Source organism: Heterodontus francisci, chromosome 10 (genome assembly GCF_036365525.1).
Source record: "Heterodontus francisci isolate sHetFra1 chromosome 10, sHetFra1.hap1, whole genome shotgun sequence".
Taxonomy (NCBI): Eukaryota; Metazoa; Chordata; class Chondrichthyes; order Heterodontiformes; family Heterodontidae; genus Heterodontus; species Heterodontus francisci.
Window position 1 is genome coordinate 85,618,749 of NC_090380.1, and position 27,508 is coordinate 85,646,256.

General features: G+C 45.8%; 1 protein-coding gene across 1 annotated transcript in view; it reads left to right on the forward strand.

Annotated features, from left to right (window-relative positions):
* Positions 1 to 23,747, forward strand: part of LOC137374208 (NXPE family member 3-like) — a 50,124-nt gene extending 26,377 nt beyond the window's left edge. Inside the window, exons 5-7 of the mRNA XM_068039995.1 lie at positions 18,384 to 18,457; positions 20,109 to 20,318; positions 23,168 to 23,747. Of these exons, the coding sequence (XP_067896096.1) occupies positions 18,384 to 18,457; positions 20,109 to 20,318; positions 23,168 to 23,718 (835 nt within the window). The 3' untranslated portion in view covers positions 23,719 to 23,747. The remainder of the gene's footprint in view (positions 1 to 18,383; positions 18,458 to 20,108; positions 20,319 to 23,167) is intronic.
* The last annotated feature ends 3,761 nt before the right edge of the window (positions 23,748 to 27,508 follow it).

Genomic DNA, 27,508 nt, shown 5'->3' on the forward strand with positions numbered 1-27,508 from the left:
TGTACCAGGCCCAGTGCTGGATCCCGGTCCCCAGGTAAGTGAGGCGTGAGGCAGGGTGGCCAGGGCTAGTCTGGCAGGCCATTTTGAAGGGTGAAGGGTGGAGGGTGGTCTTTGAATGTGGGGAAGTTAGCAGAGGGGTGGTCTTTGCCACCAGAGTCACTCTGCCCATGCCCCCAGGGACACTGCCTTGTTTTACTGGGCAACCTCCATATGTAGTTGAAGCTCCCATCACCTCCCCGCCACTTGCTTCAATCCAGTGGCAACAGAAAGAGGCCCTTAAGTGGATATTAATTGGCCACTTAAGGGCTTCAATTGGCCACTGGGCAGGAAGGCTGTTCTCAGTCTTTCCTGCCCCTGACTTCAGCGCGGGGCGAGGGGAAGGAAATGGACACTCTGCCCCGACTTTCTGTTTCCCGGAGGCCAATAACATTCTGCCCCTGATTTGAGTCTCAGTCAGAGGGGCCAAGGAGGCAGCATCAGAAGATGGGGCACCTTCATGAGTGGCACCATTGACATCATCCCTGTCTGCCTCAGCCCATTCATGACCCACTTGCACGACTGCACTGACCAGGAGTAGGAGAGTACCTGGCTGCCCGTGCATGCCTCTATGCACCATTCCCCCAGTAGAGCGGTTCATTGTCTGGAAAGTTTCAGATATTCGGTTCATGCCAGTTCACTGCACCTTCATCCATTCGGTGGACTGCCACATAAGATGCTCCATGAGGTTGGCCACTCTTTCAATGGAGGAACTCATGATCTCATATCCTGAGACATTGCAGTGCACATGTTATGAATGGACTCCTCCATCCTCTGCCCAAGGGTCCGCACTGCCTGAGGAATTCTAACAGATGGCCGTGCATTTCCCTTTGCTGCTCCACAAGCACCCGCTTTGTAATAGGATCCCCGAGGCTCAGCATTTCCAGTCAAGTGAGCTTGCCTGGAACTGCCTACATCCTCCAATTGGGATTGCCTGCAGCAGCTGCTGCCGACATGACCTGCTCCTACTCACATGAGACGTGATGCTCACCTTGTGCCAAGCATGCCTGAGGCCCCACTGGTGAAGGGTGCACTGACTCCTGTGATGGTAGATCCACAGAATCTACATCATCTCTTCTTCTGAGTTGGCATGGCCAGCACAATCAGCTGTTGCTGCTCCTGTGGTATTAGCCCTGGGGAAGAGAGAACACATTAGTCACTCAACCTCCCATAATTCAAAAGCTGCTGCACCAGATATCTGGCAGCCCATCAACTGTGATCCACTGGATATGACTGCACAAATGAGGAAGCTGCTTCAAGTTGTTTGCATGGACATGACAAGAAACTTTCACCGTTTCTCTCCGAGGCACCCATCTCACCCTCAGCAACTGCCAGCCCTTTGGCCACCCTGCCAAGGTCAAGGGCCTCCTCCTCCATTGAATTCAATACTGCCAGGTAGGCACTCCATCCCTGGAATGACTCCTTTTATGGGCATTGTGAGTTCAATTTTCCTGCAAAGTTCAGATCAAGAGAATTATGATTGTGATACTTCCCATTACAACATCATGAGGCACATTCACTTGTCTTGATCCTGACTATTTACTGTCCATGGTTTAATTCTTTCTTCTTTCTTTTGGGCCTCCTTATCTCGAGAGACAATGGATACGCGCCTGGAGGTGGTCAGTGGTTTGTATGGAGTGACCTCTCCATGGCGCATGCCTGGGCAAATTTATGGAGGTTGAGAGTTGCCCAGTCGTCAAAACCCCCCTCTCGGCCTTTCTGGTGGGGTAAGCTAAAGTGCTACGAGCCCTTCGCTCGGGTGAGGGGTGTACCTGGGCAGACATGTTTGCAGGTTTCCTCAACAATACCTGCTTTGGGGCCCTTCTGCTCAGAGGTGTGCTCATCGTCTAATTACTTCAACTCTGCCAGCTGAGTAATGCATCTTAGTCACCTTACCAGGCCTCAGAAGGTGGACCCGTGTCCTGATCACCACACTGCTGCTGCTGACGTCGTGAGTGAACTCCAGCCATGCCTGCTTAGTTTGGCTGGCCTGCTATCTTCTGTCGATCTCTGGAAATAACGCATTCTTCCAGGCTCTCACTGCCTCTATCAGAACCTCCAAGGAGGCATCGCTGAATCGCAGGATCGCGCTTCCACAATTGCCTACTATATTGCATTATACAGTCTGCCTGCAGCCACAGTGATGTCCGACTGATGCCTTTAAATGGGGACTGCCTCACCTAGCTCCTGCCTCCTGATTGTGTCCACCATCCCGAAGTGGACATTTAATGCGTAGGCGAGTCAGTAATTGATCACCTCGCACAAAATTCTGCTAGACATCGCACAATGAGATCAAGCAGGGTCAGGACCCGGAAATGGTCCCGACAATGGGTTTCTGACAATCTCACGAAAATAGAGCCCATTGTTGCAGAAAACTATGCCAGTGAGAGTGACTGCCCTTGATATCAATGTCGGGTTTGACTGAGTGTGGTTACAAGGAGCCCGAGCCAAATTGAAGTTAATGGGAATGAAAGGGAAAACTCACCACTGGTTAGAATCATACCTAGCGCAAAGGAAGATGGTTGTGGTTGTTGGAGGCCAATTATCCATACTCCAGGACATCAATGCAGGAGTTTCTCAGGGTAGCGTTCATGCTCAACCTTCAGCTGCTTCATCAATAACCTCCCCTCCATTATAAGGCCAGAAGTGGGGAAGTTCACTAATAATTGCAGTGTTCAGCTCCATTCGCAACTCCTCAAATAATGAAGCAGTCTGTGTCCATATGCAACAGAATCTGGGCAACATTCAGGCTTAGGTTAATAAGTGGCAAGTAATATTCATGCCACACAACTGCTAGACAATGACCATCGCCCCTCGACATTCAATGGTATTCCCATCACTGAATACCCACCATCAACATCCTGGCAGTCACCATTTACCAGAAGCTTAACTGAACCAGCCACATGAATACTGTGACTATAAGAACAGATCAGAGGCTGGGTGTTCTGTGGTGAAGGACTCACCTCCTGACTCCCCAAAGCCTTTCCACCATCTCTCCAATTTCTTGGATGAGTGCAGCTCCAGCAATACTCAAAAAGCGCAACACAATCCAGGACAAAGTAGCCCACTTGCTCAACACTCTTAAACATTCATTTCCTGCACCACATGTGCACCATGGTAACAGTGTATGCCATTTATAAGATACACTGCAACAATTCATCATGGCTTCTTCAACAACACCTCCCAAACCCGTGACTTTAGAGCTTTAGTTTTCGTTTTTTAGTTTCAGTTTTAGAGATACAGCACTGAAACAGGCCCTTCGGCCCACCGAGTCTGTGCCGACCATCAACCACCCATTTATACTAATCCTACACTAATCCCATATTCCTACCACATCCCCACCTGTCCCTATATTTCCCTACCACCTACCTATACTAGGGGCAATTTATAATGGCCAATTTACCTACCAACCTGCAAGTCTTTTGGCATGTGGGAGGAAACCGGAGCACCCGGAGAAAACCCACGCAGACACAGGGAGAACTTGCAAACTCCACACAGGCAGTACCCAGAATTGAACCCGGGTCGCTGGAGCTGTGAGGCTGCGGTGCTAACCACTGCGCCACTGTGCTGCCCAAAGGACAAGGGCAGCAGATGCTTGGGAATGCCACCTGCACGCACTGGGCTGAATTTAATGATCCTGCCGCTAGTCCTGGTGGTGGGCCCACAAATGGGCGTTGTTCTCATCCATCACACGGGTGACCATCCCACCGCAATCATGCAGTGGGTGGCCATTTTGCATACTGCGAGGGCGGGAGGCGAGTCACAGATTACAGCATCAAATGACTCCGGAGCAGGGCCTACTAGCCCTGCATTCACTCCTGCCTTAGAGTGACTGGCAGCTTTCATTTGACTGGTGAAAACATTGTTGAACTGAATCATGAACCACATCCCCCCAACCCCAGTGAAGGACAGCAGAGGATGGCTGAGGCAAGAAACAGGGTGGCACCACAGTTCATTGATGCCTCCCTGCAGATTCTCCTCCAGGCTGAAATGGAAAGGCGGGAGGTTCCCTTCCCCAGTGATGGCAAGAATAGGTCCTCCCACCTGACCAAGCAAGTCTGGGTGGAGATCACCAAGGAGGCCAGCAGCCATGGGGTCACCTGCTTGAACTGGTTGCAATGCCGAAAGAAGGCCAATGACCTCCTGTGTTCAGCAAAGGTGAGTGTTCCATACCACTATCTTTTTTGGGGATTGCATGTAGCAACACGGGAGGTTGTGTGGCATGGGGAGGGTGGCACTACCACAGGGTTGGTAGAGGGGTTAAAGTGTCATCTCATCCTGACAGATGCATGGCTGTATCCCGGCCACAGGCCACCTTCATTCACAGAATCACAGAATTGTTACAGTGTAGAAGGAGGCCATTCGGCCCATTGTGTCCGCACCAGCTCTCTGAAAGAGCAATTCACTCAGTTCCATTTTCCGCCTTCTCCCCATAACCTTGCACATTCTTCCTTTTCATATAACAGTCTAATTCCCTTTTGAATGCTACAATTGAACCTGACTCCACCACTCTCAGGCAGTGTATTCCAGAACTTAACCACTCGCTGCGTGAAAAAGTTTTTCCTCATGTCACTTTTGCTTCTTTTACCAAATACTTTAAATCTGTGCCCTCTTGTTCTCGATCCTTTCACGAGAGGGACCAGTTTCTCTCTATCTACTCTGTCCAGATCCTTCATGATTTTGAATACCTCTATCAAATCACCTCTCAGCCTTCTCTTCTCCAAGGAAAACAGTACTAACCTTTCCAATCTATCTTCATAACTGAAGTTCCTCATCCCTGGCACCATTCTCGTGAATCTTTTCTGTACTCTCTCCAATGCCCTCATGTCTTCCTGAAGTGCGGTGCCCGGAACTGGACACAGTACTCCAACTGAGGCTGAACTAGTGTCTTATACAAGTTCAACATAACATCCTTGCTCTTGTACTCTATGCCCCTATTAATAAAGCCCAGGATACTGTATACTTTTTAATCATTCTCTCAAACTGTCCTGCCACCTTCAAAGACTTATGCACATATATACCCAGGTCCCTCTGCTCCTGAACTGCATTTAGAATTGTAACCTTTATTTTATATTGTTTCTCCATGTTCTTCCCACCAAAATGAATCACTTCATATGTCTCTGCATTGAACTTCATCTGCCACCTGTCTGCTCATTCCACCAACTTGTCTATATCCTTTTGAAGTTCTATACTATCAAAGTTCACAATGCTCCCACGTTTTCTATCATCTGCAAACTTTGAAATTGTACCCTGTACACCAAGATCTAGGTCATTAATATATATCAGGAAAAGCAAGGGTCCCAACACTGACCCCTGAGGAACTCCACTATGAACCATCCTCCATCCTGACAAAACATCTATTAACCACAACTCTTTTATTCCTGTCACTCAGCCAATTTCGTATCCATGTTGCTGCCGTCCCTTTTATTCCATGAGCTATAACTTTGCTCACATGTCTGTTGTGTGCATTGTATCGAACACCTTTTGAAAGTCCATGTACACACATGAACAGCATTGTCCTCATCAACCCTCTCTGTTACCCCATTACAAAACTCCAGCAAGTTAGTGAAACATGATTTTCCCTTAAGAAATCCATGCTGGCTTTCCTTAATTAACCCGCATTTGTCCATGTCGCTATTAATTTTGTCCTTAATTATTCTTTCTAGAAGTTTCCCCACCACTGGCCGATAGTTGCTGGGCTTATCATTACACCCAGTCCTCTGGCACCACTCCAGAGTCTAAGGAAGACTGAAAAATTATGGCCGGTACCTCCGTGATTTCCACCCACACTTCCCTTAGTATCCTTGGATACATCTCATCTGGTCCTGGTGTTTTATCCACTTTAAGCACAATCAGTCTATCTCATACATCCTCTTTATCAATTTTAAACCTTTCTAGTGTCTGAATTACCTCCTCTTTCACCATTGTTTGGGTTGCATCTTCTTCCCTGGTAAAGACAGATGCAAAGTGGTCATCTTGTACAGGTTCCAGCTGCCCCAGAACTGGTTCCAATGCCTCAGACATCTGATGCTCTCCCTCCGACACCAGTTCAACTATGCCCGCTGCCTCCATGAGTAAATCCACTTTATGGTCACTAATCGGCCCCACTTCTCCCTTTACCACCCTTTTACTATTTATATGTCTATAGAAAACTTTGGGATTTTCTTTAATGTTAACTGCCAGTCTCGTTTCATGCTCTCTCTTTGCTTCTCTTATTTGCTTTACAACTCCCCTCTGAACCTTCTATAATCAGCCTGGTTCTCATAGAACATAGAACATAGAACAGTACAGCACAGTACAGGCCCTTCGGCCCACGATGTTGTGCCGACCCTTTAACCTACTCTAAGATCATCTACCGACATACCCTTCATTCTACTATTTTCCATGTACCTATCCAAGAGTCGCTTAAATGTCCCTAATGTATCTGCTTCTACTACCACCGCTGGCAGTGCATTCCACGCACCCACCACTCTGTGTAAAGAACCTACCTCTGACATCTCCCCGAAACCTTTCTCCAATCACCTTAAAATAATGCACCCTGGGAAAAAGTCTCTGGCTATCCACTCTATCCATGCCTCTCATCATCTTGTATACCTCTATCAAGTCACCTCTCATCCTTCTTCGCTCCAATGAGAAAAGCCCTAGCTCCCCCATCCTTTCTTCATGAGACATGCCCTCCAGTCCAAGCAGCATCCTGGTAAATCTCTTCTGCACCCTCTCTAAAGCTTCCACATCCTTCCTATAAAGAGGCGACCAGAACGGAACACAATATTCCAAGTGTGGTCTAACCAGAGCTTTATAGAGCTGCAGCATAACCTCGCAGCTCTTAAACTCAATCCCCCTGTTAATGAAAGCCAACACACCATACGCCTTCTTAACAACCCTATCAACTTGGGTGGCAACTTTGAGCGATCTATGGACATGGACCCCAAGATCCCTCTGTTCCTCCACACTACCAAGAATCCTGTCTTTAAGCCTGTATTCCGCATTCAAATTCGACCTTCCAAAATGAATCACTTCACACTTTTCCAGGTTGAACTCCATCTGCCACTTCTCAGCCCAGCTCTGCATCCTGTCAATGTCCCATTGCAACCTACAACAGCCTTCCACACTATCCACAACTCCAGCAACCTTCGTGTCATCGGCAAACTTGCTAACCCAGCCTTCCACTTCCTCATCCAAGTCATTTATAAAAATCACGAAGAGCAGAGGTCCCAGAACAAATCCTTGTGGAACACCACTGGTCACCGAGCTCCATGCTGAATACTTTCCATCTACTACCACCCTCTGACTTCTATGGGCCAGCCAATTTTGTATCCAGACAGCCAACTTTCCCTGAATCCCATGCCTCCTTACTTTCTGAATGAGCCTACCATGGGGAACCTTATCAAATAAAAGCAAAATACTGCGGATGCTGGAAATCTGAAACAAAAACAAGAAATGCTGGAATCACTCAGCAGGTCTGGCAGCATCTGTGGAAAGAGAAGCAGAGTTAACGTTTCGGGTCAGTGACCCTTCTTCGGAACCCTTCGGAACCCGAAACGTTAACTCTGCTTCTCTTTCCACAGATGCTGCCAGACCTGCTGAGTGATTCCAGCATTTCTTGTTTTTGAACCTTATCAAATGCCTTGCTAAAATAAATTCTCAATAGTATTTTCTACCTGGCGTCTACCACAAGCACACTTTTTATTCTTTATCTTAATCTCTACCTCTTTTGTCATCCAGGGAGCTCTGGATTTGTTTGCCCTACCTTTGCCCTTCAAGGGAACAAACCTTTATTCTTCCTGAATTATCTCTTCTTTGAAGGTAGCCCATTGTTCAGCTATTGGTCTTCCTGCCAACCTTTGTCTCCAATTTATTCACCCAGCTCCGTTCTTACCCCATTGAAGTTGACTTTCCCTCAGTTAATTATTCTTACCCTGGATTGTTCTTTATCCTTTTCCATAGTCAGTCTAAACCTTATGATACAATGATCATTGTCCCCTAAATGTTCTCCTACTGATACTTGATCCACTTGGCCCACTTCATTCCCAAGAACCAGGTCTAGCAGTGCCTCCTTTCGCCTTGGACTAGCAACATACTGCTGTAGAAAATTTTCCTGAACACACTGTAGGAACTCTTGCCCCTCACTGTCCTTTACACTACTATTATCCCAGTCTAAGTCTGGATAATTAAAGTCCCCCATTATAACTACCTTATAATTTTTGCACTTCTCTATAATTTCCTTGCAAATTTGTTCTTCCAAGTCCTTCCCACTAGCTAGTGGCCGATAGACAACACTGAGCAATGTAACTGCACTTTTTTTGTTTCTTAGCTCGAGCCAAATTGTTTCTGTCCTCGATCCCTCTGAGACATCCTTTTTCTCCAGCACTGCAATGCTCTCCTTAATCAATACTGCCACCCCTCCCCGTTTTTTTCCCTTTCCTATCTTTCCTGAACACCTTGTATTCAGGAATATTTAACACCAAGTCCTGTCCTTCTTTGAGCCAGGTCTCTGTTACAGCCACAACATCATATTTCCACATGGCAATCTGAGCCTATCCCTTACCAATCTTATTTCCCACACTCCGTGTATTCACATAGAAGCACTTTAACCCTGATTTAGACTTTATTACTTTCTCCCTTACTCTAACCCTACCTAATAACTTACTATTTCCTACTCCAGTGCTATCTATCTCTCCCAGTATTCTGTGCACTTTGGTATTCCTCTCTGATATTTGTTCCTGGTTCCCACACCCCAGCCAAGTCACCAGTTTTGCTTCCCTCCAATCTGAGCTCCCTCTCAGGTTCCCAGCCCTCTGTCAATTTAGTTTAATCCCTCCCCAACAGCACTAGCAAATCTCCGTCAGTGGATATTAGTCCCAGTCCTGCTAAGATGCAACCTGTCATCTTGTACAGGTTCCAGCTGCCCGGAACTGGTCCCAATGCCTCAGAACTCTGATGCTTTCCCTCCTACACCAGTTCTCCAGCCACGTGTTCAATCACCCAATTCTCCTATTCCGATGCTCACTCGTGCGTGGGACTGGGAATAACCCTGAGATTACTGCTTTTGATGTCCTGCTTTTTAATCTCATTCCAAGCTCTGCAAAATCTTCTTTCATAGACATAGAGAGACATAGAGAGATACAGCACTGAAACAGGCTCTTTGGCCCACCGAGTCTGTGCTGACCATCAACCACCCATTTATACTAATCCTACTTTAATCCCATATTTCCGACCACATCCCCACCTTCCCTGAATTCCCCTACCACCTACCTACACTAGGGGCAATTTACAATGGCCAATTTACCTATCAACCTGCAAGTCTTTGGCTGTGGAAGGAAACCGGAGCACCCGGCGGAAACCCACGCCCTCTTCCCCCTTCTAGCCTATCTTATTGGTGCCAACATCGAGCACGACCTCTGGCTGTTCATCCACCCTCAGAAGAATCTCCTGTAGCCGCTCGGTGACATCCTTGACCCTGGCACCAGGGAGGCAACACATTATCCTGGAGTCACATCTGCGGCTGCAGAAATGCCTGTCTGTACCCCTAACTAATGAATCCCCTATCAATCCTGCTCTTCCAGTCTTCTTTTTCCCCTCCTGTGCAGCTGACCCACCTGTGGTGTCACAAACTTGGCTCTGACTGCACGCCTCTGAGGAACCAATACCCTCACCAGTATCCAAAATGGAAAACCGATTAGCGAGTGAGATCATATCAGGGGACTCCTGCACTACCTTCCAGGTTCTCTTAGACTGCCTGGCAGTCACCCATTCCCTATCTGCCTGCATGCTCCTAATCTGTGGTGTGACCACCTCCCTAAATGTGCTATCTGCATCATTCTCTGCCTCACGGATGCACCACAGTGACTCCAGCTGCCGCTCGAGTTCTGAAACCCAGAACTCAAGCTTCCGCAACCAATGACACTTCCTGAAGATGTGTTTGTCTGGGACACATGGTACGTCCTTGACTTCCCACATGCCACAGGCTGTACATTCCACTCGGCTGAGCTGCCCTGCCATACCGGAACTTTACAGACTCTATTATAAGTAGAATAGCTTACCAGTTACTCACCAACCAGCTCCTTTCACTGCACTGAAATATGAACCAAACACTGGAGGGTGAAAAAAGTAGAAAAAAGGAGCGCCTCCTCCCTGCTTCACTGAAATCCCTACTCACCAAACTCATATCTCCATACTTTGCTTTCAATCTGCACTCTGTTCACAGCTCACCCCCCATTAACTCCCCTGACAGTATGTGTCAGCATGAGAGATATCAGATCTCCCCGTAAGCGATGAGAGGTTGTTAGTAGCAGAACTGTCATGTTGAAATCTCTGCCAGTCTTTACTATCCAGACTGGCGGATCCTGATCTGCATCCTCTTACCATAGCTGAGGAAGAGGCTTTGGAACTGGCAGGGACGCAGGGCAGGCGTACAATGTCGGACAGGCAGACTGGAGTCCCTGTGCGAGAGAGTGAGCATTGGCCTCCATCGACATACTCATTAATATTTGGAAACCCAAATCACGCATGGTTGGCAATAACGAGATCTGTACACATGTTTGCGTTCTCTCATGCAGGTCAGTGTCCACAGCAGACTGCAGCTATAGGAGGACAGCTGTCAACATCTGAGGGTTCAGACCACACAGAGGATGCACCATCACATCACTCTCCTGCGCTTTCCACCAGTGCAGATACTATCGCCTTGGTGGGTGACCATTCGGCTTTACAATCAGGGACACAAGCTGGTGAGAACACTGCACATGTGCCTGAGCAGCTGGCTGAGGTTGTGACAGCTGAGGCCTTTGACAGTCAGAGGACTGTGGGTGGTCAGACCCATGCTGCGCCCCAGGATGATGTTGAGCCTCTGGTGTTGACAGCACAGACCTTGCTGTAGTTGCAGGGAGAGGTAAGGCAACATCTGACAGAGATCGCAGATGCAATGCACAGGCATGAGCGGATAATGGAAGAGTCCATCCATGACTTGAGTGCTGCCATGTCTCAGGCATGTGAGTGCATGGCTTCCTCCATTGAGTGGTTGGCAAACCTCATGGAAAGCCAGATTCTATAGCTGCGCGCAGACCTGCATACCATCACCTTAGCCATGAGCTCAACGCAGCAGTGCCAAGGCAAGAGAAGGTACAGGAGACTGGAAACTTCTCCCACTCCTCGTCCTTTTCTGGTGAGTAGCGAGGGTCAAGTGCACCTTCATTGTGAGGAGGAGAATCTACCCTCCACTTCTGGAGGTTCCCCTCAGGGCGCACCGAGTGTGGATACTGGCTCTTCAGCCCCTCTGCCAGTGACCCCAGCTCAAGCAGCCATGATGCCTGAGCCGAGTACAACACCAGTGGAGAAACCCTCAGGCACCCAGGGCCCTCCAGGCCTCAGGTAGCCAGAGGACGACTGCCAAATCATCACAGGCCAAGGGGCAGCCTGATCAGCAACCTGCCTCCAGCACAGCTGCTGTTGTCGGGATCACACTGTGTCGGAGCACCCACAAAACGTATTAAGAAGACCACCTAGCCACACTTTTGGGCTCACCGGTGTAGGAAATATGTAATGTAGTGATTAATTAAAGGTTCTTTTGTACAAATCATTAACCATCATTGTCTGGAAGCCATGTTCCATTATGCCTTAATTGTGAGTTTGTAGCTTTCCCCTTCCCCCTTAGTGAAATGTCAATGTAACCACAGTCCTCATTCATATATGTTCTCCCATGGGCACTAGCGTGCATTGCAGCTGGTCACCAGTCAAGGAACACAAATGGAGAGGAGGTGATAGACTAAATGCATGTAGGTCAGTCTTTATTGGATTCTCAGTAAGTGGACATCAGGGTGGCTGGAAACGGGTAATTATGAGGTTGTCTCTTCCCTCCTTTGTGCATCTATCAATGTATCTGGTCTCCAGCACCATGGCTTTACCATCCAATGCTGCTTACACCCTCCCTCCTCTGTGTAATCCTCGCTTAAAATCGCTTCCTGCTTTGTCAGGGCATCAATGCTACCATGGTATCCTGCCACTGACAAAATCTGGAACTGATGGGCCGATGCTGGATTTCCAGGTGGATGGTTCTGATGTGATTCTCCGTACCCCCATGTCACTGTACCCGCTTTATACGGCTACATTAAATTTTGCCCACTATCACCATTCCTTCATTGTCAGAGTCAAACCCTTGGAACTTCCTACCTAACACCACTATGGGATTACCTGCACGACACTGATGGCAACGGTTTTAGAAGGTAGCTCCATGCCACCTTCTCATGGGCAGTAAGGGATGAGCAATAAATGCTGGCCTTGCCAGTGATGCACACATCCCATGACCTGATGGCATTGACTTCCTCATTGGGGTACATTCCCACACAGGCTTTTGCATAGATCCAAGTGGACATTACTCATGTGTGAGCTTTGACAGTGAGTGTTGGTAACCTATCTCTGACTTGGAGAGCAACAGAGCCGAGCCTAATCCTGTCCCTGCCCAGTGTCCAATAACAGACACTTCCAGTAGGGCCACTGTGCAGCTCTTAGGAACTCTGGCTGATTTTTCTCTTTATTAACCCAAGGCTCTTGCACTCAGTTGTGATGCCTCAACTGCTATTTCAGCTGAGAGTTAGCTGACGACAGACCTACTTTCCTGTGTGGCTTTGGACAGAGGGCTGAATTTTACTGGCCCCGCAATGTTAAGTGTCATGGCAGGGGGGGACCAGAAAATGCCTCTGGGAGAGGTCTGCCACGCTCCCTGATGCCAGGAAGGCGCCGCCCCATATTACCGGCAGTCACGAGGGTTCAGGACGGCACACCCCACCGCCACTCAACAATGGGGCTGAAATTTAAATATTCAAAGTGCTGCTTCCCTTGCCTCATTATGCATCCCACTGCCTCTTGATCAACAGTTCCGCATTTTCTGGTGAACGGGCGACTCTTATATGCCGTCCCGTTCCCACCTAATAAAAGTCGGCAGGACAAAAGTTGTAGCACTCGGAGCCTGTGAACATACATCTTGCGAGACAGATCTCAACTCTGCATGCATGAAGGGAGGTGGGAGGGATATGGTATTACCAAGGGCACAACCCTGCAGGCATCAAGGGAGCAAGTGTGTACCCTCCCTCCGTAAAGGGGGAGCACTCTGCGCCATTGAATGTTTGTGTGAGTGAAGGAACAATTGCACTCCAGGAACGCTGTGTGTGGGGAGGGTGCCATAAATGATCGGTGTTTAAAGGTAATTTGTCTTCTGGGCCAATCGATGCAGCTGCTATAATCTGAATGTGGTCATGCTGTGCCATAGAAGCTAAGACAGGCAATGCTATGCCATGCCACATAGTTGATGCATGAAAGCACCTGATGTACCAGTCAATATCAATCTCTGCCCTGTTAGGTACCTTTGAAGAAGTGAAGGAACTGAGTATACTTGCAACTTGAGATGGGGATGGTGGACCCTATAATTCATTGATCCACTTATCGTGAGGTGCCATATACATCGCAGGCAAAACCAAGAGGCAGGTGCAGCCCACATAGAAGCTCCTGGTCATGAGCAGCAGCAGCCCCCAAGGCGAACTTGGTACGAAAGATCATTACACATCCACAAGTCTTGCATGATCGTCCTGCAGATATGTCTGAGCTCCAGTATCAGAGGTGACTGCCGATATTGAGAGAGGCAGTGACACATCTCTGCCTGCTGAATGATGACCTGCAGCCAATGGGCTTTGGTGGACATCCTATGCCTATGTCCCTCAAAGTGACAGCAGCTCTTAATTTCTCCGCCTCTGCATCGTTTCATGGAACCTCTGGTGACCTATGTGGGGTCACACAGTCAGCTGTTGCATCAGGGAGGTCACCGATGCCCTGTACGGGAGGGCCAGTGACTATGTCCGCTTCAGGACAGACCCTGAGAGTAGAGACCTGCTGCCCGAGCTGCACCTGATGGGACCTGACGACATGTGTCGGGTACGGGTCGGGTCGGGTCAGGCCCATCTTCCGGGGCCAGCTTTCGGGCTCGGGTTCGGTCGGGTCGAGTCCAGATCGAGTCAGGTCAGGTCGGGCTGGACACACATGGTAAGTGCTCTGCTGGTAAGTATTAAAAATAAAAAAACTTACCTGAGCTGGGAGTCCGGGACGAAACTGAGTCTGCGCCGTGAGCGAGTGACGTCACTATGACGTCTTGCGCATGCGCTGCAGCTTCTTGCAGGTTCAATGTCAGGAAGGTAAGTAAAGGGATGGTCGGGTCGGGTAGTGGCGGCTTTGGGTCGGGTCGGACTCGGGGCAAAATCGGAGGGATTCAGGCCAGATCAGGCTCGGGACCGCAGTGGTTCAGCCGGGTGCGGGTCGGGTTCATTTTACTGACCTAATTCAGGCCTCTACCTGAGAGCCAAGCCCAGAGGGCCATCGGATTTGGCTCCATCATGGGATTCCCACAGGTGCAAGAGGTCATAGACTGCACCCATGTGGCCATCAAAGCTCCCGCTGGGTGACCAGCTGTATAGATAAGCCGAAAGGGCTTCCACTTGCTCAAAGTGCAGCTAGTCTGTGATTACAGTAATCTTTGTGCAAATCTGTGTCTGCTTTGCAGGCAGTGGCCATGATGCTATCATACTGCATCAGTCCCAAGTGTGCTTGCTGTTCACTGAACTGGCTCAGATTGAGGGGTGTCTTCGTAGAGACAAGGGCTACCCCTTGCGGAATGGCTCCTGACACCAGTGCGACACCCCACCACTGCTGCAGAGGAGAGATCAATGCCAGCCATGGAGCTACAAAAGCCACCATTGAGCAGGTGATCAGCATACTGAAAAAGCGTTTCCACTGCCTGGATAGATCGGGTGGTGCCCTGCAGTACGAGCCGGAAAGGGTAGCTCGTATCGTTGCTGTATGCTGTGCTCAGCACAACTACACACTCATTATTGGGAGGGCCTTGCAGGATGAGGAGAGACGTGAGCAGGACTCATCCTCGGATGATGAGGACGCTGAGGACTTACAGCAGGAAAGGCACATGGGAGGACAGAGAGCATCCAGGTGCCACATAGCAGGCGAGCAGTGAGCAAGAGATGCACGGCAACGCCTTATTTATCAACGGTTCTCCAGGCCATAAAGACCACATGGGCTCTGCAAGCCACATAGCACCCTCGTTCACCTGTTGTGCAGCAGTCCGTATCTGCAAAATCTTTGTCTCCTCCATTATTAGCAGGAGCAGACTGAGCCAATGTCTATGTCGCTGCATCCGTGGAGAGGCACATGAGTAATGCTGGCATGGCAATGATGTTATTCCATACATTGGCAGTTCTGAAAGGCCAATGATATAATGAGAGGAGACACAATAGGTATGTGCCGGCACACTTCATTCACACAGTAAAAACGACGCACATGTTTGTGAAGAACATTTAGTGAATCAACTTTATACAGTGTTGTGTCACCCATGCATCACTTTTTGTGGTCACGATGTTTTATTTCAATGCTTGTGGGTGCTCCTTCACGGTGCCACCTCTGCGCTAGCAGCCTGACTGGAGGAAGGCAGCTGATCAGAATGCCCTTTGGCTGTGGATGACTTTGGCGGCCGTCCTCTGTGTGTATGAGACCTGAAGGGCCCTGATGGCTGGGGGAATCCGACATCAGCACAGAACTCTCCTCAGAAATCGTGGCTGCTGAAGCTTGGCTCACTGGTGGAGGGGCAGAGGGGCTGGCACCCACAATGGAATCACCTTGAGGGGTGACACCAGATGTGTCATGCAGGTTAGTTTGAACTCCTCTGCTCTCCTGGGAAGGACCAAGGGCAAGGACAGTCTCCACACCCTTGGTCCCTTTCTCACCTTGCCACTGATTGGTGGCTCTGATGGCCTCGGTTAGGGATTGCAGGTCAGTGCCGATTAATGGAATCTGGCTCTCCAGGAGGGCCCCTGTCATCTCCATGGATGCGCTATGTGCTCAAATGCATGAGACATGGCAGCTGCCATGGCCTAGATGGAGTCCCCCATCGTCTGCTCAAGGCTGAACATGGCCTGTGGCATCTCCACTAGATGTTGCCACAACTGCTGCTGCAGCTCCACCATGCCCTGTGCTGTAGACAACAGAACATCATCAGTAGCCTGGGGCTCAGCTTGGGCCTGGCCACCCACAGCCCACCAACTGTCAGGGGCGTCAGTGCAGTGATCTCATCAGATTGTGATCCAGACTCTAAGGTCAACCGGATTCCCACTGAGGGATGACTGTATCTGTGCTGGTGGAAGGTGCGGGAGTGTCATAGGACACTGCGTCCTCTGAGATTGTCTCTTCCTCAGAGGATGGCCCCAAGGCTACTTACCTCCTCTCCCACCTCCAGCCAGGCTGCCTTGATTAGGTGGGAGGGCCTCTTCTTATTATCACTGGTGAAAAGGACCTACTGCCTTGCCCGCACATCTTGGAGGAAAGTGAGCAGGGAGGCATTGCTGAACTGTGGGGCCACCCTGGTGTGCCCCGCTGCCATCTTCGGATTTTTGTCTGGTCCTTTAAATGTAAAGGTTATTCCACTGTCTAACTGCTCTAACTTCTGGCTGCAAGGTTTTTTTCAGGTTTTAGAACTAATGTAGGACTAGTGAGGAAATATGTGCTGTGTACTAGTTTTTCATATATGACAGATGGACACAGATATAGATGTTGACATCCACTTTGCTTCTGCACCAGTTTATCATAATTATTTTGTCATGCAGGCCCCCACCTGCCAAGAATGAGGCATATTAATTTTGCCATAATAATAATTTTGCCACATGGACATTAAATTTCAAATTGTTGCAAGGAAGAAGAGAAGACCTGTTACAAGGACTGCTAGAGCTTGGCTGGAAAAAAATACATTTGCCTATCAACAGACAGTGTTTGGAAGAACAAAGCAGCCATTCACAATCGACTTTTGATCACCAGACATTGAAGGTAGGGGAGCTCCCATTCCAGGTTGACCGCTAAGATGGCTGAATACACAAACGGACATGGTCAAACCAGCTAGTCACATGACTAACCTGCTGGTCAACCTAAGTTTTTTGAATTTGTACAAACAGCTTGGGCAGGAAGGTCTGTTTGCTCCTGGACTGAGAAGATCTCTCTCCTGTCTGCTCCCATCTTTTTCTCACAAGCCTCTGAATCCACTAAAGACACATTAACTCCAAGAGAGAAAAGTCTCCTCCAGTGAACAAGGTTTAAGAAGAATATTGGGCCCCAACGAAAAGCAAGAGCTACATACAATCAAGGATTCTACAGTGAGCTCGAAGAACTGTAACAACAACTCTTCAGATATTGCCTCAAACCTTTGCATTTTATTTTTCTTCTGCTCTTTTCTGTATCTATTGGCATATGTGTATCATGTATGCATGCTCGCGTGGGCGTGTCATGTATCCATGGGCATCAATCTAATTAGAGTTGAAGTTTAATAAATTTCAACTTTTCTTCTTTAAACCTAAAATGCCCTGTTTGTACTGGTTTCTTTGCCTTATAATTGGAAAGTTGTGAACAAGGATTCACCAAGGGGGAGCTAAAACATGGTGCGTTTAAAATTAAACTCTGTTACAGTAAGACCAGGTGAAGGCTGAAAGGGAACCCTAGTCCTCTTTCTCACCTGATTGTAACAATTTATGAATATTTCAGGTTTGCAATTCAACTAAAAGAGAAATATATTTTCCTAGTTTTTTGACAAATACTTCTAATTCTGGTAACATGTATTTTCAGATACAACTTCAATAAAACATGAATATATATTCGAAATACATATTAGTCTGCAGCTTTTTACATTCAGGAAATGAAAAACCCATAATATGTTGATATTATTGAATGATGCTTTTATTTCTGATGAAGTATTTTCCTATCCTGATAGAATTCTATCTCAATTTCACATATGTGCACAATGAAGATTATGTACCCAGGTGCAGTAACCCTACAAGAAAAAATGGTGAACTTGAATGGAAGAGAATATCTCAACTGCACAGGACACTGGCTCTATGCCAAGGCAGAGTTACTATTTTCAATTTGGCAATAAGCAGGTGCTGGGGGCCTTTAAATAGGGCGTCAACACCTGCTCCTCAGTTGACCTGACGCCGACCGTGGCACAGAAAATCCCACCCCCTCCAAGTCATTTGGGGGGACGGCGCATTGCGCATATGTCAATGAGCCCTGCGCTAAATATTGCTGCGGCTCCATGATGTGTGGTCTGCCCATTTCTAAAGCGTGCCAGTAAAATGCACCCCACAGACTTTACCTCGCATCTATCAGGATGGTTATCCATTAAGCCTTGCTGTTGAAATAAATTTCAGTTAATTGTTTGAGGAATAAGATTGCTGAAATTCATTTTGGGCTATCTCCAGTGTGTATTCACTTCTTACAATGATACAATGGCTGCACATTCAATATATTTACATTTACAGTGGAGTCAACATCAAGAAGCCCATATTACCCAATGCCACAGGTTATATAATGGTAGAACCTTCACCTCGAGCAGGTAAGATAGCTGCAAATTCATGACTCGTAAATTGAAGCTTTGGTCTATTAGAGAGAGTAGGAGAAAGAATGGTGCAATAATTCTTTGCTGCAAATACTCAGGAATTCAGGGTCCTTTTCAATTAAAGCATAATTTAATCCCCGCGTATTTATTTACTGAGTTAGATTATCATTCTGGTACAAGATTATTTAGACTAAGTAGGATTTCTGGAGAACTGGAATGACAAGTGAGCCTTGCCAAGATGTTACACATTATTGCTTAATTTGGATCACATGTTTAATACATTACTGAAGGTTACAAGATTATCTGACATCATTGATATGTGCTGCAGTTTTATTCTAAAACTCATTCGTTGGAAAGACTGAAAATTTAAGCTTTCTACCAATAAATGGAAAGCATTTTTATCAAATTGTTTTTTTACAGGGTGTGAATAATATTATAGTTGTTTTAAAATATAACATGCATTTCCTGCAGTATAACAAATCCAAACTGAAAATTTCTAAAGTGAGATATTACAAACTATAATCAGAGAAATGAATGAAATAACATAAAGTTGCTAATAACATCTCTGAAGAAATAAATATGACTGTGGTTTTGCTTTCCAGTTGGTGCAGAAATACTGCTACAGAATTTAGAAGTTTATTGGGGGCCATTTTCACCTTGGCAAATCCTGCTGGTTGTGGATCAGCCACATGTTATCGATGTCAGCAGAAATGGAAATCAGGTTGGGTGTATGATGGGTGGCTGATCCACCACTGCTTGTTTTCTGTTACTGCTGAAAGTGAAAATCATCCCCAAGGAGTCTGTTCCTGGGGAGCAGGTATGTGGAACATCGGCAGGACAGCACCAAAGTTACTGTTAGCAGTCCCTCAGTAGTTCAGGGAAGGTGTTCAATTGAAAAACAAAGTATGGACTGCAACTTCAGTTTGGTATTTTGCTAAACACTTGGAATCCATTGCTCCTGTTGCTATTCAGATCTGGGTATGTGCATTCAGAATGTAGAACATAACTTTGACTGTAAAAGACAGTTGTGGTTACTCAAAAATAGATGGAAAGGGAGATACAACCGGGCTTTGGATTGAATAGATAATTATGAATAGTTGATACTCTATGGCAAGGATAACAGGTTAGCAGCATCTTTCCTAAACTAATCTCTATTCTCCGAGAGAGTGGAGGAGATTTAACAAGAAGCTAATTCAAAGAAGCCAATATTTAGGTGAGGTATTATTTATAATTTTCATTCTTTATTTCCATCCTATTTTCAGGATCTGTTTTAGTTGACAGCCATAGATAAAAGAGGCTGTACTTAGTGGGATATGAGTATATGACCCACATAATGTCTTATGTAGCGACCCCACTACCACCCCACTGAGATGAGCTATCCCAATACAGACCAAAGATAAAAGTGGGACCTCCTCACCTAGATAACTCAGTGCCACCCCAGGTGCTGCATTTACCCATTGACACAACATTGTTCAGAAAACTGCCTGGATCATTTTTCTCATTGTGTATGTACTTTCTCTGGCAACAGCTAATGGTTCTGCTGGGATGTGTCATTGCCATTGAAATTGTGATTCGCCATTGAAAATGTATTGATAATTTAAGATATAGTCCATCACAATTCCTGTTTCTTGTTTCTTTTTATTTTCAGCCATCGCTCTCGGAGAATGTGCCCCAGGAAAGCTTTTGGTATCATCATCTGGCTTTTATTATAAGGACCAATGGATGTCAAAGACCTGCAATATTTGCCGCTTTGACATTCCTGCAAAAATTACTGATTGTCTTCAGCGAAAAATAGTTTATCTGTTTGGAGATTCCACTATACGTCAGTGGTTTGAATATTTGGTTCAGTTTGTTCCAGGTTAGGTTGGATCGTCAGTCTATCTATCTATCAAACTACCTATATCTAACATGGCATAGCATGGATCACACATTAAACACAAATGTGACACTTGACATTTGTTAATTATGCTTCTATAATTAACTCAAGTACAAATTTGAACCAAGAAAAGCAGTTAGATAAAAAGGGCAGCACAGTGGCGCAGTGGTTAGCACCGCAGCCTCACAGCTCCAGCGCCCTAGGTTCAATTCTGGGTACTGCCTGTGTGGAGTTTGCAAGTTCTCCCTGTGTCTGTGTGGGTTTTCGCTGGGTGCTCCGGTTTCCTCCCACAGCCAAAAGACTTGCAGGTTGAGAGGTAAATTGTCCATTATAAATTGCCCCCAGTATAGGTAGGTGGTAGGGAAATATAGGGACAGGTGGGGATGTGGTAGGAATTTGGCATTAGTGTAGGATTAGTATAAATGGGTGGTTGATGGTTGGCACAGACTCGGTGGGCTGAAGGGTCTGTTTCAGTGCTGTATCTCTAAAAAATAAAAATAAAAAATTACTGGTCTCAGACTTATGAAAATAACTAATCTTAAATTAACCTACCAATAAAAGAAATTAAAAGGTGAACAAATGAAATAAATCAAAATATTGCTAGAAAATTGTTTTCATCTGCCATTTTGCTCTCATATTACACTGACAGGGCTTAAAAATAAGCATGAAATATAAAAAAAGACATATTACAAAATAAATTTTAAACAGAACTTGGACTTCATCTGGTTGATTTATTTGCCCCTTGTACTGAGGAAAGCAGCATTTCCCTGGGTGCAGAGAACAGGATAAATGGGTGGATATCTGTTTTGAAAGGTCTATGGTCCTTTTAATTGCCACAGGTTTCAAAGGTTTCCCTGGTGAGAGGAGCTGGGTCTGTGCCTGCAGCAATGCACAACAGCAATGTGTCTGCAGAGGAGGTGGGAGACAGGATTCCAGCCTCCCCCTTCACTTGGCACCCAGTGAAATATGGAACTAAGGTTTGCCCCCATCCTACTGAACCCTGTCCCCAAGCTAGGTCAAAGGGAGGCTGGTAAGTTTCAGTTCCTCAGGTTTTGTATGCCTGCAGGATGTTTTGTGGCTTTTGGTGCCTCCATCAGCAGTGAGAAGACCCAAATTTTGCAAACTGATACACAGCTACAGGCCTGAGATGTGGGCCTGCCTGAGGTGGGGACTGTGGGTCATGTTCCTGGCTCAGGACCATAAATACCAGCAGTGCTGGGTCTGGGCAGGAGCAATGCATTCCGAGAATTACAGTTTTCACAGAATAATGAACAGAATTGTGGAGTTTAATCCTGAGAGTATCAGTGAAAGTCCAGAATACCATGGAATAAAAATATAATTTGACTTATTCAGTCCCCAGGAATGGGTGTCCATGATGGCACATTATGTGTTACATGGCATTGGAAGCAGCCCAAATAGCTCATGCAAGTTACAAACATTTCAATATTTGAGGCAAAAAGGACTGAATATGGGAAAGTTTTAAACTTAGTTGAAATCTCATCTATCTATTTAAATTAAATAGTTTTTGTCCTTTTCAAAACACCTGATTTGTTATTGTTAAGACACTCAGCAGCTTTTCTGCTCTCACCCATGGTCCCAGTCACTGGCCCCTGTTAATTATATATCAATTGAGTGTTAAGTGTATTCGACTGGTGGGTATTAATTGATGACTCACTTACACCCTGATTCCTGTTCTGTCTCACTCTGTGCATGGCCTCCCCTCCCAGCACAAGCCTCCAATTTCTCTCATTCATATTTGTTGCTGTAGCTCTCGGGGCACTATCTTCTTTCCCCATCCAGTCTTGTTCTCTCTCTTATTGGTCCATGTATCAACATCTGGCCCAGCCAGTTTGGTGTTTGTCGTCGGATTTAAAGAAGGTTAAAAATGCAGAATGAATAAATCAGCAAAGTGGTGTGTGTGAGAGTTATGCAAAAAGTGGTGGACATGCAATGAAGGGAAAGAGACCTGAAGGGCTATGGGGATTGAGCGAAGGAGTTGGACTGACTAGGTTGCTCTGCAGAGAGCTGGCATGGACTCGATGGGCCAAATGACCTCCTTCCTTGCTGTAAATCACACTATGACTCTATAAAATAAGAGATGGGAATAAGGGGAGAGTGAAAAAGAGAGCAAGACAAACAGGTAAACAGACAGAGAACAAAGCAAAATGACAGCTGCAGGAAGAAAAGGATACAATTCTTTTTGTTTATACAAATCGACAAGTATAGGTAGAGAATTCTGACTCACATCAGCAGATCAGATTTCCTGAGTCCACTCACTCCGAATAGATTCTTATTAAACATAACCCAATTAACAATGATGTTCACCAGGGCGTTTTCCTGTTTGTGTTCCCACAGAGTGAGCTTCTAATCTCCATTCACTTAGTTAGATAGAACCTTTTCTCAGAGGTAGGAAGAGAAAAATTTGGTACAGTAGCTCTCACTGGTCTTGCCTGTTGCTTTGGGATCAGGTAGACCAGCAATGGCAGAGTCCTGGGAACAGTTCACCAGTCGGTCCGTCCCTCAATTGGAGAACAGTGCATGAGTTTAAGGAGAAGCAACTTTAAAGGAAAATAAATAAGTTGTAAAATAGATGGAAGAAAACGTATACAATATAGGAGGTACGCACTTATTTTTCAGTTTGTCAGTCTGTGCCTACTGCAAGATCCCACTGTAAGATGTCTTTTACACATCTATTACATTAGCACTTTGGTAAATCTGTGGCTCCATTTTGATGTTTTGCTGTTTGAAATTATCTGCCTTCCCAGTTTCATAGCTGTTAACATCAGGAATATTGTGGCTTGGCATGTTAAATATTATCCTTTTTATTTTAGGTCTCAAAAAATTTGATCTTGGCAATCCTACAAATATTGGCCCTCATCTTGCTGTGGATTTGGAAAACAACATCATGGTAGAATTTCATCCTCATGGCCCACCGATCCGATTCAACACTGTTTCGAGCCAGGACTTGCACTACATTGCAAATGAACTGGATGAAATTAAAGGGGGAAGAAACACAGTTATCGTCATCACCTTATGGTCCCATTTCAGCACTTTTCCAGTAGAAGTGTATATCCGGAGACTGCAGAATATCCGGAGGTCAGTTCTGCAGTTACTCGGCAGGAGTCCAGATACACTGGTTGTAATAAAGACTGCCAATGTCCAGGCCCTTCCAGGGGAAGTCAGTCTCTACAACAGTGATTGGTACTCCTATCAGTTTGATTTAGTGATGAGAAAGATGTTCACTGGTATCAAGGTGGCATTTGTAGATGCCTGGGAGATGACAATAGCACATTACCTGCCACATGAATTACACCCGCAGCAAGTCATTGTAAAGAATGAAATAGATGTGTTTCTTTCATATGTGTGCCCTTCTGAAAAGTGATCAATACTGTATTAGATCAGTTCAAACCAGGTTTTGGTTATCATGTGATTCAAAATCTAAATAACGGCATCAGAACTCTTAAATTTGTCTAACTGCCTTAAATTAATGTGCATTTTAAACACTGATCTCAACTCTATTTTCAAAACAAATGGTTTTTTTTAATTATTCAAGGGTGGGAGTATCCTTTGTGTTTGTAACCAAATATGGATTTTATTTTTACTGTGTACAAATGTTCCATTATAACCGGAGCAAGGGTGTTGGAGTTTGTCTATTTAAAGGAACTGCCATACATGGTTATTTATTGTATTGCAGAGGGGCTTTTCCCAAAGTAAGGTAGAGTAGAACACTGTTTTGTGGTGCTGAGAGTGTGACAAACTCCACCTCACTTATTATCAATGGGATTCTGCCTCAGTTAAATGAAGAGAGTTAATTGAAAGCCCAGGATACAGAGAGTGAGGAAGGAATGCATTGAAAACTGAGGATACAGTAGAATCTGAACCTAAGGCGATAGATTCTGAGAGACAGGAGACTAGGGAAGAGCTGTGGAGAAGGAGAAGGAGAAGTGAGGCAGCTTTGTCTTCCATATTGGAATATTGAAAGAAACTTGCAAAGAATGAAAAGACGGGTGAGGGAGAAGGGAAAGTCTGTTGGGGAAGAGAATGAGAACATTTGCTGTTTGATTTCTCTTCCCACGCATAGGCCAGAGTTTTACCAGCCCACCGAAGACAAGCTGGCAGGCAGGCAGGGAGGAGGGAGGGGAGTTAGATGGTGGCAAAAGACATCGGGGGGGAACAATAACAAGAACAACAACAAGAACACCAGCAACTTATATTTAGATACCGCCTTTATGGTGATAAATATTCAAGGCGCTTCACAGGAACATTATAAAACAAAATATAAGACCGAGCCACATAAGGAGTTAATAGATCAGATGACCAAATGCTTGGCCAAAGATTTAGGTTTTAAGGAGTGTCTTAAAGGAGCAAAGTGAGGTAGAGAGGCGGAGAGTTATAGGGAGAGTATTCCAGACCAGAGGACCTAGGCAACTGAAGGTGTATGAAGGAATATGGCTATAATGAGGAGTTATAAGGTTAAAAGAGTGATAGAGTTATACAGCACAGAAACAGGCCCTTCGGCCCACCATGTCTGCGCTGGCCATCAAGCCGATCAATTCTAATCCCATTTTCCAGCACTTGGCCCATAGCCTTGTATGCTATGACATTTCAAGTGCTCATCTATTCCTGTGAATGAGGGATTAAACATTTTTAAAAAGGGTCCATCTTCCTGAATGGTTAAAAAAAAGTTCATTTCCATAATACTGAATGGACATGAGCCTCTGAGTTAAAAAGCTTGCCTCATCTGAGAAGCATAAAAGGAAGCTTCTGATAAGTGGGATTTACTCCTAGTGTCACCAACCTCACCATACAACAATACACAATAATAACATAGTTTTGCAAACTGTCATCAAAGCTACCATTATATAACATTGATAAGATGGTTTATGCTGACAGCCCTAAACCACAGCCAACTGAATTTTTGACAATGCTAACCAAACACAAAAACCTGATTATAATCTTGAAACAGTTAGATGACTATTGAAAATTGACCAACACGAGGCTCACAGCTTGACTTTCAATGAAAACAACAAGGCCAGAACCATACCTAGAAATTAATAGTTAAACAACCTTTCTTAGGAATTAAAGAAGATAGACCTTACCTGAAAATTTACAATCATACAGCCTTATTTGGGAAATAAAGGGGGACAAACTTACTTCCAGTTGAAGTAACACTTTCATATAGAGTCATGGAGTTATACAGCACAGAAACAGGCCCTTCGGCCCATCGTGTCCTTGCTGGCCATCAAGCACCTATCTATTCTAATCCCATTTTCCAGCACTTGGCCCATAGCCTTGTATGCTATGGTGTTTCAAGAGCTCATCTAAATACTTCTTAAATGTTGTGAGGGTTCCTGCCTCAACCACCCATTCAGGTAGTGTGTTTCAGATTCCAATCACTTTCTGTGTGAAAAAACATTTCCTCAAATCCCCTCTAAACCTCCTACCGCTTACCTTAAATCTATGCTCCCTGGTTATTGATCCCTCCCCTAAGGGAAAAAGTTTCTTCCTATCTATCCTATTAATGCTCCTCATAATTTTGCAGACATCAATCAGGTTCCCCCTCAGCCTTCTTTGCTCCAAGGAGAACAATCCTAGCCTATCCTGTCTCTCTTCATGGATAAAATTTTCCAGCCCAGGCAACATCCTGATAAATCACCTGTGCACCATCTCTAGTGCAATCACATCCTTCTTACAGTGTGGTGACCAGAACTGTACACAATACTCCAGCTGTGGCCTAACTAGCTTATCATACAGCTCCATCATAATCTCCTTGCTCTTCCATTCTGTGCATCAGCTAATAAAGGCAAGTATCCCATATGCCTTCCTAACCACCTTATCTACCTGTGCTGCTGCCTTCAGTGATCTATGAACAATTACACCAAGGTCCCTCTGATCCCTCTGTTCTTTTTAGGGTCTGACCATCCATTGTATATTCCCTTGCCTTGTTCGTCCTCCCAAAATGCATCACCTCATACTTCTCAGGATTAAATTTCATTTGCTATTGCTCTGTCTATCTTACCAGCCCATCGATATTTATTTATTTAGAGATACAGCACTGAAACAGGCCCTTCGGCCCACCGAGTCTGTGCCAACCAACAACCACCCATTTATACTAACCCTGCAGTAATCCCATATTCTCTACCACCTACCTACACGAGGAGCAATTTACAATGGCCAATTTACCTATCAACCTGCAAGTCTTTGGCTATGGGAGGAAACCAGAACACCCGGCGAAAACCCACACGGTCACAGGGAGAGCTTGCAAACTCCGCACAGGCAGTACCCAGAATCGAACCCAGGTCCCTGGAGCTGTGAGGCAGCGGTGCTAACCACTGCACCACTTATATCATCCTGTAATCTAAGGTCTTCCCCCTCACTATTTATGACACCACTAATTTCGTGTCATCTGCAAACTTACTGGTCATACTTCCTATATTCACGTCTAAATCATTAATGTACACTACAATCAGCAAGGGTCCCAGCACCGACCCTTGCAGAACACCACTTGTCACAGGCTTCCACTTGCAAAACAACCTTCGACCATCACCCTCTGCCTCCTGCCACTAAGCCAATTTTGGATCCAATTTGCCAAATTGCCCTGAATCCCATGGGCTCTTACCTTCTTGAACAATCTCCCACGTGGGAGCTTAACAAAAGCTTTACTGAAGTCCATGTAGACTACATCAACTGCCTTACCCTCATCTATACATCTAGTCACCTCCTCAAAAAATTCTGTCAGATTTGTTAGACATGATCTCCCCCTGACAAAGCAATGCTGATGATCCCTGATTAAATCCTGCCTCTCCAAGTGGAGATTAATCCTGTCCCTCAAAATTTTTTGAAATTGTTTCCCTACCACTAATGTTAGACTCACTTCTCTGTAATTACCTGGTTTATCCCTGCTACCTTTCTTGAATAATGGTACCACATCCGCTATCCTCCAGCCCTCCGGTACCTCTCCTGTGGCCAGAGAGGATTTGAAAATTTGTGTCAGAGCCCCTGCTATCTCCTCCCTTGCCTCACATAAAAGCCTGGGATACATCTCATCTGGGCCTGGGGATTTATCCACCTTTAAGCCAGCTAAAACCCTTTCAATGCTAATTTGTTCAAGTATATCACAATCCCCCTCCCTGATCTCTACACCTACATCATCCTTCTCCATATTGAACACA